At 49.0% G+C, this 14919-nt stretch overlaps 1 protein-coding gene across 13 annotated transcripts in view; it reads left to right on the top strand.

Annotated features, from left to right (window-relative positions):
* The first annotated feature begins 259 nt into the window (after positions 1-259).
* The window catches only part of Bcas1 (brain enriched myelin associated protein 1), a 95879-nt gene continuing 81219 nt past the window's right edge, over positions 260-14919 (top strand). For 5 of the 13 annotated variants that reach the window (XM_048810856.1, XM_048810854.1, XM_048810851.1 and 2 more), the window contains exons 1-3: positions 264-402; positions 8589-8665; positions 11160-11235. In XM_048810856.1, the coding sequence (XP_048666813.1) occupies positions 8594-8665; positions 11160-11235 (148 nt within the window). In that variant the 5' untranslated portion in view covers positions 264-402; positions 8589-8593. Of the gene's footprint in view, positions 403-8588; positions 8666-11159; positions 11236-14919 lie in introns of all 13 variants that reach the window. The other 8 variants (XM_048810859.1, XM_048810857.1, XM_048810861.1 and 5 more) reach the window with 4 other exon arrangements.

The raw sequence follows: 14919 nt of genomic DNA, 5'->3' as shown, positions 1-14919 counted from the left end.
CCCTGCTCTGACCAGGACCCATAGTTACTAGGGAAGGGGACTGGCTGCCCAAGGCCACCTTGGCATCCGGCGGGCAAGGGGCTCTGGACAAGATGTTTGGAGCGCCAGGGAGGCATCAGTGTGTGAGAATTCAGGTGCCTTGTTGTTCTTGGAGAGGTGAAGGAAGCCGAGTCCAGGAAGAGCACCTGCTTCTATAGGACCCGAGGGGAGGGCACGACTCCACCCAGGCTTGTGTTTGCCCTGCGCTGTGTATTCAGCAGCAGGCCCCAGCAGACCAGGAAGCAGAGGGCTCAACTGCTAGCCTGGTATTGGGCAGCACTAGCCGGAGACTCAGAACCCAGAGCAGGAGAAGCGGCAGGGGACTCCCAGAGACCAAAGCTACTCCCACCGGGGATCCCACAGGTAACCATTTCGGAGCCGGGGACCCGGTTGTGGTTGGTGGTGGAATGGAGAGGTGCAGGCTGGAGGGCTGAGTTTGACCCCTGCTCTGTTGCTTATCTACTGTGCATCTTGGGTATGCGTCTGAGAGCCTCTGTTTGGCCCTCTGTGAAATTGATTCAAAAATAGCACTTCCTAAACGTTTTAGTTTTACAAGGACTTAGCGGCTGTGGGAGCAGAGTCGGGCCCATGGCTACGGAAACTGCTCCTATTTGCATGGAACCACTGAGGGTCATTGCAGGACACAGGGCAGGGCGGCCGTCAGAAGGGCATGCTGTGTAATTTGGGGGCCTCTGTCAGGGTAAGCATTCCCTGGAAGGAAGCAGATTTTGAGTCTGCACCTATCTAAGAGCCAGAGGAGATGAAAAAGGACTCAGTGTCTTCTGTCAATCTGGTTCTTCCTGCAAATTATCGTAGTTGCCTTCAAGATCACTCTGTGAGGCAGGAGCTGGATTCCAACCCCGGCTGCGTGACCATGGGTGTTTGCATCAGCCTCTGAGACACTTTCCTGCCTGGAAAAGCCAGAGGGAGGAGAACCCGGGTGCCCTGGAGGCAGACCTCAGGATGCCAAGCTCAGACCCACTACAGCTGGCCAGGTGCCTGAGGCAACCTCCTTCAGCCCTCTGGGGCTCAGTTTCCTCATCCGTACAATGGATGTAACCGCACTGACATCAAAGGACTGAGAGGACTAATGCCCAGACACCTCTGCCCTAGTAACTCCAGCTGCCGCTTTGGCTCCTGCCTCACCCCTCGGCTCCATCTTACAGTCCAAAGAAGCAAGTTTGCTGGGGCGGGGAGGGACTGTTCCCCGGGTCTCCCAGACAGGAAGCTGTGGGATCCAGTCAAGGCTGGTGGGAAAGAGGAAGTGAGTGGGCCAAACTGAAGGGCCACCGAGAAACCCAGCCATCAAGATCAATTCTACGACAAATCTAAAAAGTAAACATTAATGTCAAGCTAGCCATGATGAACAAAACCTTCACCCACTCAGCAAAAATAAGATCAGTGACAACATTAATTTTGGTTTGCAACAACTGTGTTAAAATAGCACCCTTCTTGATAACTGAGGCTCGGCGCACTCCTTCAGGGCCTCACCCAATCCCAGCATGCTGTGCCCCAGCTGGCTGAAAGCCCTGGTGCGTATGTATACCCCACCTTCCCCCTAGATAAAAGACAAGAGAGGCACATCCTAGAGTGCTTTCCAATTTAAGAAAGAGTGGGAGAGATGGACAAATGTCCTAAATCACAGAGGATTCTTTTTTCCAAAGAGTTCTGAGACCCCAGGATCATTTTCTTTTTAGAAAAAGGTTCTGTGCTTTGCAAAAAAAGAGTGGGCCTGTGCACCCTTCCTTCCTGGCTGATGTATGACAAGATGCACTGTGAGAGGGAGGCACAGGCTTTTGGAAGGCTGACTCCCTGTTTGGGCTCCCCTGTCCTCTGCTTGTCAGTGTGTGACGACGATCTCAGTGACGGCAGCTTCTCTTGTCTCAGCCGACTGCTGTGCTGTGGGGTGTTAAGGATCAGTGCCCAAGTCCCGTGGCACTAAGTCTCCGTAGCCTTCTGCCTGTTCTTCTTCTTTATCCATTGAACCAACAAATGGGGCTTGACTCCTGTGCACAGGCAAGGCACTGCCCTCAGGGCCTCAGTTTCTCCATCTAGGGAATGGGGACTAATGGGCTTCTGTAAGGGAAAAGGAGACCCAGCACGGGCATGCCTGGCACCAGGGCCAGGACAAGGGTGAAGCCAGGGAAGATGCAGAGAGGCACTCACTCTTCAGGGCTGATTCTGCTCCTTCCCCGCCTGAGAGGGATCTTGCACTTGGCATTCTGCTCACCAAACCTGGCCCTGCCAGGCACATAGCAAGCCTTCAATTAGTGCCCCTCTGTTATTATTAGCTTAAAGATGTTTGGTGCAATACTAAGAATCAGACGGAGAGCGCTGTGCCTCCTAGGATCATCTACCACTTACACAAACACAATCAAGCAACAAATTCATCAGCAAGCATTCCGGAGCGCTCAGCAGACTCCAATGAAAGTACCCCTTTCCCTGGGCTCAGGACATCCCACCCCAGGGCTCTGGGTTGGGAGGCCCACTGAGGGCTGCATTTTAGTCCTCTGCACCCCAGGGAGCAGAAAGCAGCCTGCACCTCTGTATAAGGCACGCTTGATAATCGCCACCGCATTCCTGGCTTTATGTTGGGGCTTGGAGGGCCACAGATGCAGGATGTAGGACCTGGCAGGGTGGATCTGTTCTCTTTACTCATTCACATATTGACCTTGCCCTGGGGTTGGGGGCTGGGGCCACAGCTGATCTGCAGGGTGTGCCAGCCTCACCATGTTGGCCTAGGCTCAGCTGGGAGGGCCCACCGTGTGCCTACATTCCATCGAGTTGATGGAAGGTGTTTCCTGTTTACTCGGTGACTCATTCTGTCACCATTCCACCCTTCAGGGACCTCCCCTTCCACTCCACAGTCGCTCAACACCACTGGTGAGGAGCCTCAGAAACGTCTTTCTCCACTGGCTTGAATGGTGCTGGGGTTGGCCTGCTCCCAGGAGGGCTCGTTGCCAATCTGTACCTGAGGGGTCAGAGGCACCCCGACTGGTGTGGAAGACGGGGCTCCAGGTGACTTCCAGAGCGGCAGGTTGACTCATGAATCGGGACACCAAGATCTGATCATAAGGCTACCAAGAGAAATAAGTAAATGTTAGTGGTAGCTAACGTTTACACATCTGTCTCCTGCCAAGCCCTGTGTTCAACATTGTGATTACCAGGGAACTTTTCATTTCGCATTCCTCACTTTAGATCATACCATGCTCCTTGATTAGTTATAATTTTCTTATCACAAAAAATGGAAATGCCATAAACACTTTATATTCTATGTTCTACCATATTACATGTAAGTATTTAACATTATTATAGCATAATTTGCATGCAGGAGAGATAGGAGAAAGTATGACAGTGAAAGCTAAAAGTCTGGGACCCTGTTCCAAAATTTAGGTCTTGATTCTCCCACTTAATAGCAGATGGTCAGTGTTAGTCTACTTGGGCTGCAATAACAAAAATGCCATAGGTCGGGGATGGACAAGGGGTGGTTTGAACTATAGACATTTACTTTCCCAAAGTCCTGGAGGCTAGGAATCCAAGATCAAAGCTTGGGTCAATAGGTTCTGGACAGAGGCCCCTTCCTGACTTGGGATAGCTACCTTCTAGCTACGCATTCTCATGTCAAAGAGTAAGTGAAAGGGAGTCTTTTGGTGTCTCATCTCCTAGGGACACTAATCCTGTTGGAGGGGGGCCCCACCCTTATAACTTCATTTAACCTTGATTGATTGGTTATAGGCTCTCTCTCCAAATGCATGGGGGTTAGGCACATGCCTGTCTCATCTAACCCTCCCTAAAATACCATGATGTCTGAAGACAGTACAGTAAGTACTGAAACCTTTCCTGCCTCAGTTTCTCATCAGAAAATTGGTAAAATAAAGTAACCCAGAAGGTTACCTGGAGAACCAAGAGAAGCCAAACCTGGCAATCAGAACTGCATGCACACAGAAAAGTCCACAGATGCTACTACTGTCACTGCCATTTTCCACAAGGTCAGAAGATGTGGTCAGAAGGATCAGGTGCCCTGCTAGAGCTCATGATCTGGGGACATTAGAGAGGCCTATCTCACTGCATTCATTCTCCCCTGGTGAAGGAGCAGAGCACAGTTGCTGGACTCAGGCAGCCTCACTTCCTTTCACAGGGCCTGTCCCCACTTCTGCACCTCCATCTGGAAGAGAAGAGGCTTAGCAGCAGGCATGACCACACACACACACACACACACACACACACACACACACACACCCTGGGTGGAGGAAAGCAGAGGCAGGATGTTCCTCTGGGTTTATAGGCTGACAAGACCATAGCTAGCAACACAGTACACTAGAAGGTAGTGGATGTTTGAAGAAGCCCAGGCCAGCCACAATTTGTTGCCCTTGAAGGCCAAGGTCATTATTTTCCACTTGAGGATCCCTGAGCCTGGCTCTCTGTGTCAGGGTAGGCAGCATTCAGGAAAGAGTTCTAGCCCAGGAGGATGATTGCCTGCTTACCCCCAACATGTCCACAGCAGTGGTGGTCAACCCCAGACACCCAACTGGAAAGCTTGAAGCTCATGGTGTGGAACCCCAGCTAAGAATCCCTGCACTCAGCCTGGCTGAGGCCTGGGCACAGAGGCCTCAAAATGCCATATGCAGGGGATACTATGCACTACCCAGTCTGAGGACCGGTCCCAAGACCTGAGGCAGGAGGGGGAAGCAAAGAAGCATTTTCCCCTGAACCCCAACAGTAGCCCCAACCCACACTTGCCAAGTGGTGGGGCCTCAAACATGGACCCAGTTTCAAAAACAAAATCCTGCCCTCAGGTAGCTTACAGGGCTTAATGTTGAATCAGACTGTAAAAGCAAAACAAAGAGTATCAATGCTTCATGAAGAAAGGGTGTTTAAACACCACACCTACACTTAATTTACTCTCCCCCCGCCCCACTCTCTCTCTTCAAAACAAAGCCAGCTCTTCTGATTGAATTAGTTTATCTGGAAAAACTCCCTATCTGGTTGATTTTTCTCATGTTGGGGACGACTGGAGAGAACGTCATCACAGATAGGATCACTGTCTGAGCTGCCTCGAGTCTAGTTACAGGCATAAAGGGTCCCTGCCTCAGAGTCCTGAGCGGCTCATGTGGTCCCCAAGTCATTCTGGTTTCCCAGGACTTTGTGGCTCTAACATGAAAGTCCTGCAATCCCAGAAGGTCCTCCTTCCTGGGACAACCTCGAATACAGTCACCATTCTAGTATTTTCTATAGGTAACTGATAACAAGAATCACTGCAGCAATTGCTACAAGTACAGCTTCCAGGACCCCAACCTGACTTGGGTGAGAGGGTCTTGGGGATCAGAGATGCTGCCAAATTCCTCAGTGGGTTCTATCAGGGAACTTCGGGGCAATCTGACTGTGAACAGCAGTGATAATAACAACAATAATGCTATTCATGACCAGCACTTACAGGCCCTGTTTGGGGCTTAATTATTATAACAACCCCTTGAGATGAGGCCTATTACTATCTCAGTTTACAGAGGAGGAAACTGAGGCCCAGGGAGGCTCAGAAACGCACCCACATCACTCCTTCAGCATGTGGTCAGTAGGGGTCCCAAACGCCAGAGCCCAGATCCCTATCTTTGAGTCACGCTGTGCTATATCCAGGGCGGTGGACACAGGGCTAGCCCGTGGTGGGGCTCCCCATGCCCCTCAGCTGTGGTGATCATTACTACTTTATTAGTTAAATTACCTTTTGGCATCGGAGGACTTGCAGTCCTCTTGCCAAGGGTTAGCAGAGGAGTAACTGCCAATCATCAAACCTTCCCCACCCACTCACTCTGACCTAGCCTGCAGGTGGGGTAAATTCATGTATCCGCCAGTAGGTGGCAGCAGCAGCCTTTTGCTTTTGTCCCATATAAATCCTGCTCTTTACAAACTGAAGGTCAGGCAGGCAGGAGCAGTTTCACAAGCTCTAACAGCTGGTGAGAAGGGGTGTTACCTGATTCCAGGTGATCCCTGCAGAAGATGTGTGGCTGGATTCTCCTTTCAGTCCCCTTGGCCCTGAAGCTGCCAAGAGGCCACTTAAAATGCACAGTGATCAGGATCATGTAACCTCAGCTCCGTGGGGGGAGAAGTTCTCTTCTGCCTGCAGATATCCCCCACCTCCCAGCCCCAGATACATCATAACCTTAAGCACTTATTGAAAGTAGCTCCCCAAAAGGATCAAATTCAAATGAATACTTATAATGTTTGTAGGCCCATCATTAAATAATAATGTTAAACCTGTTAAAAGCTAAATATAGATGGAGAAATTTGGTGAGTAAATATATTCTTGCATGTGTATATACGTATGCTCTTGTTTATGTATGACCTTGGCCAAAACATTTAACCTATATACCTCATTTTCCTCGTCTGAAAATCTAGAATGATAATTCCACTGCCTTGCTGATGTGTTACAAGGAGTAAATTAGCTTCACAACAAGTGAAGCTCTTAGAACCTCATCTTGACACATGGAGCGCTCTAACTAAATGATGTTACTATTATTGCTTTATCATGACTGTGCTTACTAGAGTTTTCGTATCACTTTTGTGTACAGTACGTTGCAATCCTGGCCAGTCTTACCAGGGGCAGCGTTTAATCTCTCAGATGCCTCATTCCCCAAGGTCGATCCTGAGCGGGGTCAGTGACCTTTTTGGAGAGGGCCCAATAGTAACTATCTTAAGCTGTAGAGACCATGTTTTCTGTCACAACTCGACTCTGACATTGTAGCATAAAAGCATTCTAGACAATGTATCAGTAAATGGGCAGGGCTGTCTTCCAATGAAACTCCAACCAGGGATGCTGAAATTTGACCTTCATATGATGCTCATGTATCGCACCTCATGATTCTTTATCTGAATTCTTTCAACTGTTTATAAATATGAAGCCCATCCTTAGCTCAAGGGCGGTACTGGAACAGGCCGTGAGCTGAATTTGGCCACAGCTTTGTTTACTGACCTGGACTTGAGGATCTTGCATTATATTCATAATGTCCCATTTATAGATGGAAGTGATGGCCCATTATAAGCATGCACATCATGAAATGTTGCAGAATAACAAGTGTGCTGTGGGTTTCAATAGTGCTCAGCTTTGTGACACCGTGTGATCAGAAGACACACAAAGTCCCCGGATGTGATTAGGTACCAAATTCCCCTGAGAGAGCAGGTGGTGGGAGCCATGGCCCTTTCTTAGCCTCCCTAAATTCTGATTTCTCCACGTATCTTTTACTGGGAATTAAAAACTCACATCCAGGGTGAGAAGCCCACAGGAATCCTTGCAGACACATTGACTGCTGTCAGCCAGAAACCAAAACTCCTAGTTTTTCTTCTGAAAGCCACTGGAGCACATGAACCAGCGGCCCGACTTTGGAGAAGGGCTAACTGGAAAAAGAATGTGGGGTAGTGAGATGGCGGGTCTTTGGAGTGGGGGAAAGGGCTCTAGTTCTAGGATCAGACATACTCGGCATCCAGCCCCCACTGTGCCATGTTGTGGCTGTGTCCTTGGTGACCTTTGGAGCCTCGATTCCCTTCTTTCCAAGGGGAGGTAATAATATGCAGAACATTCTGGAGCAGACAGTGCCCATCTCTTGCCTCTACCCCATTAACTGTGAGAAGCATTTTAACCTCCTTGGGCTTCAACTTCCTCATGTCAAGAATGAGATGGCAGTAATACCTGTTTTGCAGGTATTTATTGGCCTCATTTTCTATGTGCTTGTCCGTCTGCCTGCCAGAGCTCTGAGGCACTGCAGGGAGGAATGAGTCCATGTGGGCCAAGTGCCTGGAAACCATGGTTGGAGTCCCTATCGGGCCAATGGGTCACATCATCACTATGACACACCAAGGCTCTGAGAGAAGAGATGGTGTGGCATTGCCTGGGTCAGGGTCTGACACAGGAGACAGTTACTAATGGTTCTTCCCTCCAGTCAACTCACACATAACCCCTAAGCTCCTAATAAATGCAGACACACTACTAGAAATAGGAGATAAAATGCTGGAGAAGGCAGACTCGGCCCTGGCCTGGGGACACTCCAAGTCTGGGACAGTGACCATGTCAGTGGTCATCCAGAACCCTCCTACCCACACTGCCACCCTGTCCTCTATCATGTAATGTAAAAAAGAGATGCCAGCACTATGAGAGGCTTTAATGGGATTAATTTAGTGAGGATCAGAAGAAAGTAAAATCCTAAGTATTATTCCAATTACTCTTATTCTAAGGTCTCCTTGATAGAATAGCTGGGAATCCCACTAAAAGTGGAAGAAAACATCTTTTGCCCTCAATACCCTTTTCACGTTGATAAATATTTTTCCCCAGCAATGACATGCTACTGAAAGCTGCCATTTGACTGTTGTGTGTGAGGATCCAAAATCTCCCCCTCATCCCCCAAAGCGAACATAAGCACCCTGTTCTAACCTGGGCCTGTGATAACATCCAAGAGCCACCTGTTGGGGGTCTGCTGCTTGGCTGCAAGTGTCAATTGAAGACTTTGGTTTGGCTTGGGTTTAATTCCTTTCTCTCCCCCTGTCTCTTTCTTTGTCTAATGCAGGAACAATGGGCAACCAAATGAGCGTTCCACAAAGAGTTGAAGACCAAGAGAAAGAATCAGAAACGGAGGCTTACAAGGTAGGGCCACTGCGGACACGGGGAACTGGCTACTGGTAGTGGTCACAGACAGAAGCTGCAATGGCTGCCCAGTGCTCGTCACAGCCATGCTGGAGAAGGACTCCTGTCCTCATTGCTGTTTGGCTTCTCAGACCTCTGGGGTCCATCAAGGAGCTGGTTAAAAATGCAGGTTCTGGGGCTCTGCTTCAGTCTCGATGAGAAATTGCAGAGATGGGCACCTCTGGAACACAGGTGGTTGGCCCCTAGGAAGCCAGTTCGTCACCTACTCCCAGATGGGCTCTCAACTGTAGCATCTTGTCAGCCGATCCTTGCAGGGACACCTATCAATGTCTGGGGATATTTTTGATAGTCACATCCCAGGAGGGGTGTTTCTGGTGTCTAAGGCACAGAGACCAGGGCTGCTGCTGCACATGCTGTAATACACAGGTGGTTCCACTCCATAACAAACCATTATCTGCCCCAACATGTACACAGGGCTGAGGGTGAGAACCCAGGTTTGCATCCGTGGTTCCAGATCTCAACTGCACTTTAGACACCACTGTCTGGCAATGCCTGCGTTGCCCTCTACACCAGTTCAGCCAGAAACTGTGGGGGAGCTGAGCAGGCTGGGGGTTTTCAAAGCTCCCTGCTGTTGGAGTATGCAGTCTTGCTAACGAGGGGTCCCTCTCCCATGCTGATTCAAGAGCTGAGGCCAGGGACACTCTTGTTTCTTCTTGGACCTTCTACTTCCAGAAGCAAACTAAATTTCTACCATCAGTACTTTTATATCAATTCAGCCTAACGCTGGGAGCCTTGCTAAATGAGGAAATCCGGACAGGAAAAACACCTATGCGTGCAAGTTGATCACAGAGGAGAGGGGCTTCCTACTCAGAACAGAAGACTGGGTTTGAAGAAAGCCTGGGAAGGAGAATGCTCACAGCGTGGGCCTCAACCTGCGTGTATATTAGCATGACCTGGGATGCTCTGGAAACTCCCGATGCCAGGCCCCACCTGAGACCTCCTAAAATCATAACCTCTGGTCGTGGGGTGGGCACTGCAGGTTTCCCAAATCCCCAGATGGTTCCAAGTCCAGATAAGCCTGCTTAGCTCAGGCCTCCAGGAGCCAGGCAATGCAGGCAGAGAACTGGAGGCCAGCAGCCCATCCGTGGGCCCAGCCAACTCGCACCACCAGGAAGGCCCTAGCCCCCGCCAACGCACTCACCAGGATGGCTGGCATTCTCAGATTCTTGTTGTTCATTAGGAATTAGTAAACAGTGTTAATGAAATCTGCCAATTTTTTTTTAAGAGAGAGAATTTTTTAATATTTATTTTTCAGTTTTCGGTGGACACAACATCTTTATTTTATTTTTATGTGGTGCTGAGGATCGAACCTAGCGCCCCACGCATGCCAGGCGAGCGCGCTACCGCTTGAGTCACATCTCCAGCCCCCGATTTTTTTAAAAAAGGCAATTGATTCTGAAATATTTAAGATAGTCTATTTACTCAATACATCAAATTTATATAAATATTGACCCCCGGGAGAGCTGGTAGCATCGTCTGAGCCATGTGGTCTGATGTTTTCTTGGTATGGTGTTTGTAGATTTGAGAACACAGACTTATTTTGAACAATTATGACCATTACAAAACACAAAGGGAAGCCTTCTCTCTCCTCCCTCCACAGGAGGAGAGTCCCACCTTTAGGAGCTGGCCTTTAGTTTTTTATCTTCTGTATTTATTAGTACATGTTCTTACTATTAATAGTAGTATCAAAACAAGACAGTATGTTAAATACTTAACATAATTTAGATTCGATTGATATATGATTAGGAGTATAATTAGATTATTGGATCACAAAACGGCATTATATGACATACTCTTGTGCAACTGTTTTTCTTCCCATGTGAGTATGAACGTTTGTGTGTATATGTGTCTTTATAATCTTTGAAAGTATCTATACTAAGTAACAGAAGAGGAAAATAATCAGGGCAGTGCCCTGAAATTATAAAGTGTTTACAACAATGAAGATAAAGAGAGGGAGTATGAAGAAGAGTACACAAAACACACACACACACAACACACGCACACAACACATGCACACAACACTGCACCTCCTGAATCTGACAGGCTTGTTGACCAGCATCCTGGCTGATGGTTGTGTTGGTGTGTGCCAGGTGGTGGAGTGAGCTAACCCCCAGGTTTGGGAATCAGCATGTTAAATTTTTGCTCCATCCTGATTAGGAAAGAGCCCAGGAGCCTCAGTGCCCCAGGGCAGGTGCCTGCCTGACTGTGACACTCACTAAGACAGGCATAAACCAGAGAGTGCATTGGGGGGGGACAGAATCCAGGCCCTGAAGAGGTTATTTCATTACTCTGAGGCATGATAGAAAGCTCAGGAGTGACTAGAAACAGCCTGTAAATGAAGTTTAATTCTGTGAAGTGATCTTCAGGCTATTCCCAGAGTTCTTCCAATTTTCCCTGAAGACTTGCCCAGTAACAGCCACCTGTTGTGTTTCAGGCATCCAACAGCGTGTGTGATCAGAATGGGATCCCAGTGATGATATCCACCCATACTGTTCAGCACTACGATGAAGGTCAGTACCATGCTGGGCGGGCTGCTGCTCTCTGGTCCATCTCATTCCTGTTCATAGCAAACTTTCCAAACTCCTTGGAAAGTTCACCCAAATTCGTTTCCTGGAGCTGCTATAACAAATTGCCACACACAACAGAAATGTATTGTCTCACCGTGCACAGGCCAGAAGTTAGAACTGAGACACTGGCAGGATGGGCTCCTTCCAAGGGCGGGGTGGGGGCTGTCCCAGGCCTGTCCCCTGGGCTTGTGGATACATCTTCTCCCTGCACCTTCACCGCACCCTCCCTCCCTTTGAACACTTCTGTCTCTGAGTCTAAATTTCCCTTTTTAATAAGGAAAGAGTCATTAGACCAGGACCCACCCTGATTGGCCTGATCTTAACTTGACCATCTGCAAAGATGCTGTTTCCAAATAAGGTCACTTTCACAGGGTTAGGACTGCCATATCTTTGAGGGTGGGGGGTACAATTCAACCCAGAACCTTCCTCATCTCTTCTGAGGAGATGTGACTGAAAGCCAGGAGAGACCAGGATTACAGTAGATAAGGCAGCAGAGGGGTTTGACTTTGGATCAGAAGCCCCCGGTCAGGATCCCCGCTCCAAATGTGTGACATGGAACATGTCATTTCACACGTATGACACGAGAAGCTATTGCATCTCGGTCACTCAGACCATCTTGGAGGGGACCCACCTCCCCCGCTGCCCCGATGCCGGGCTCCCCGGGTGTGCTCACCTGCGGACCCTGGGAACTCCGAAGGAAAAGCAAAATCTCTCACGGCCCAGAAATCCCAGAGTTAGAAACCACGAAATATGCCATCTCTTCCCCCTCCTCCAGGCCAGACCCGATTAATCATCCTACAAAGAGAACACAGTGTTCCATTTAGAAAGCCATGAGCCGGGAGATGCCACAGCCCCTGGTGACATTCAGCAATCATTTCCTGGCCCCGTCTGAGATGACAGCTACTTACCTAAAGCTAAAAGGAAGAGATAAAGACCAAGCCTGGATGTTCCAGGGAGGAAATGCCCCAACAGGCTTCAACCTTCTGGAAGATAATTGTTCTCCGACTTATGTTTTTACAAAAGTTGCCATGCACCGCCCCCCCCCCAAGAGCAGTATGGCAAGGATTAGCATCAAATCCAACTCCGAGTGAGCAGATAAAGTAACAAAAAATGGCCAATTGAGAGAACTGGAGTCACCTTCTCCCTCAGGAGGACCTGAGGCGTGGGCAGCAGGGCAGAGGGGATCAGATGGGAAGGACTGTGGCCCTCACAGGAGGCCTGCAGCATTTGAGAGCCCAGAGAACCCGGCTGGCCACAGTGAGGGGGCGCACGTGTGCCATGCACCTGCGCGCCCGGCACCTGCGCTCTGCACACAGGAAGAATACAACCCTCCATTCTCACGGCAGAACCAGCTTTGGCCCCCTTGGGATCACCAGCCCCCGGCTGAGTACATACACTAGGGAACGCAGTTTATTTGTATAATTTCTGTATTTATGAGGCCTCAGAATGTGATAGATAAGGGAGGGACCTACAGCAATGCCACTCCTCCTCTCAGATGACCACATCTGAGCTGCAGAACCTGTGACTGTGTCACCTTACATAGTAAAAGCGGACTTTGCAGAAGGGATTAAGGATCTTGAGATGGGGATGAACCTGGGTTACCTGGTGGGGCCCAATGTCCTCACTGGGGTCTTACAAGGAGTGAAGCAGGAGGGACGTAGTAGGAGAAGGTGTAGTAAAGGAGCAGATGTCACACAGGGACTTCGAGATGCTGAAGGGCTGGCCTTGAAGGTGGAGGAGAGGATGCCAGGCCAGGGAACGCAGGTGGCCTCGGAGGCTGGGAAAGACAGGAGGCAGGCTTTTGCCTTGAGTTTCTAGAAGCTGACGCATCTCTTATTCATGACCTTCAGAACTGTGGGGTAACTTCTCTGTAAGGCACAACATCTGTGGGAAGATATAGCAGCACACGGAGGTCCTGGAGTCTCCCAGACCCGGGCACAGGTCCTGGCTCTGCCACTCACTACCTATGTAACCCGGGCAAGGTGTTTAATACCATCGAGAGCCATCTGGAAATGGGAATCATGACACTGACCTCATAAGGGAGCTCTGAGGACAGCAGCTGCACAGGGCCATGGTGACGACATAAAGGAGTCAGGGCCACTGCAAGCAGTCTGCCGTCACACCCGCCCTCTGCTCCGAAGTCCCCAGCTTATCACCAGCCAGATTCCCCACCAGAGCATTGATGCCTAAAACTTCACAGATCTTTACGAAAATGAAAATGCCTCCGTTTTCTCTTTCTCTGGTTCTTTTCTAGCAAGCCCATCACATTAGTCCCCTCTTTAAAAAAAAAAAAAAAATTGCCCGGTCCTCATTGCTAATGGATGGCAGGGAGGAACGTGCCATTTATCTGCCAGGACACATCGTTTTTCAGAAGCAGAAGAATGTCTCTGTTTCACTTGGATAAGGAGCCTCTAAATTAAAATCTTCCCTTTTGTTCACAGTCAATTGTTTCTGAAAAGAACCCCCTAAATTTGCTTTTAAAGATTACATATATATATATACATAAATATGTGCATGTACATATATATACATACATACATACGTACATATACGGAGATTTTTTAATTGAAAATTCTTACTTGAGCAAAGTGCTCCTGCTTATGATATAATAAGCAGGGAGGGAGAATAGACGCAATTACCATTTGAGAAAAGTGTCATGGGAGACCAAACATCATAAATCATAGCTACCTAGATAGAGAAAACTAGGGGGCAGCGTCCCTGGCCTGGATGGGTACAAATATATGTGCTCTCTCAGTATCTGCTGTTTCCCCTAACTGGTCTCCTGTCCTTGCTGTTGTTGAGATGGAGCCTCTCTATGCTGAAGATGCTCGTCTTGGACTAGGTATACTCCTGCTGCAGCCTCCCTAGTAACTGGGATTACAGGTGTGTGCCACCATGCCTGGCTGCTCTTTAAAACACACACACACAAAACTGTTTCCACAACTCAAATAAAAGCAGTGCTTGCAACCTTTTGTTGTAGTGGACACAGAACTTAGCAAAGGGTATCAGATATACCAGGGCTTTGGACGGCTCTATTTCCTGGAATCCCCAGGAGATTCCGTTGCTCTCACGGGTACTGAAGAGCAGCAAGGAAGGCTTACCTCTGCACATCGTGGAGATTGCAGGGAACGGGAGATGCTCCCTGTCTCCACTCAGCTTCAGGGGTAGCTCTCTGTGGGGATCCCTTCACAGATAATGAGGCTTTTCAGTGACAGCCTGATTTTAAGAGTTGACTTGAAATTCCCCAATTCTGAGAAACCTCCACACTGTGCTGGCCACACACGGTGCTCTGACGTAAGCAGATCTCATAATTGGCCACCTCTTGTGTTGTCTTGATCCTCCCCCTACTTTATACCTGTCAACAAAGACAGCTTTTAAAAAATATCATTCCCATCTGGAAGGAACTAAGCCCTGAAGTCCCAGAGCCAACTCCAAGTGGGCTGGCTTGGTTGCTGGGCTCACTGGGCATCCTGCCCATTGTGTGTGCTCCCCATCAATGTTTCCACGGAGAGGGACGGTGGTGGACACTGCCAGGGGCCCTTCACCTCATAGCACTGTGGTCTCATCCTATACCAATAAGCTGCCTGCAGGGCTCATGTGTCAGCCTTTTTAAAATGGCCTGGGGGG

This window comes from Marmota marmota, unplaced genomic scaffold (genome assembly GCF_001458135.2).
Source record: "Marmota marmota marmota unplaced genomic scaffold, marMar, whole genome shotgun sequence".
NCBI lineage: Eukaryota > Metazoa > Chordata > Mammalia > Rodentia > Sciuridae > Marmota > Marmota marmota.
This window is presented reverse-complemented; position numbering and strand designations above follow the sequence as displayed.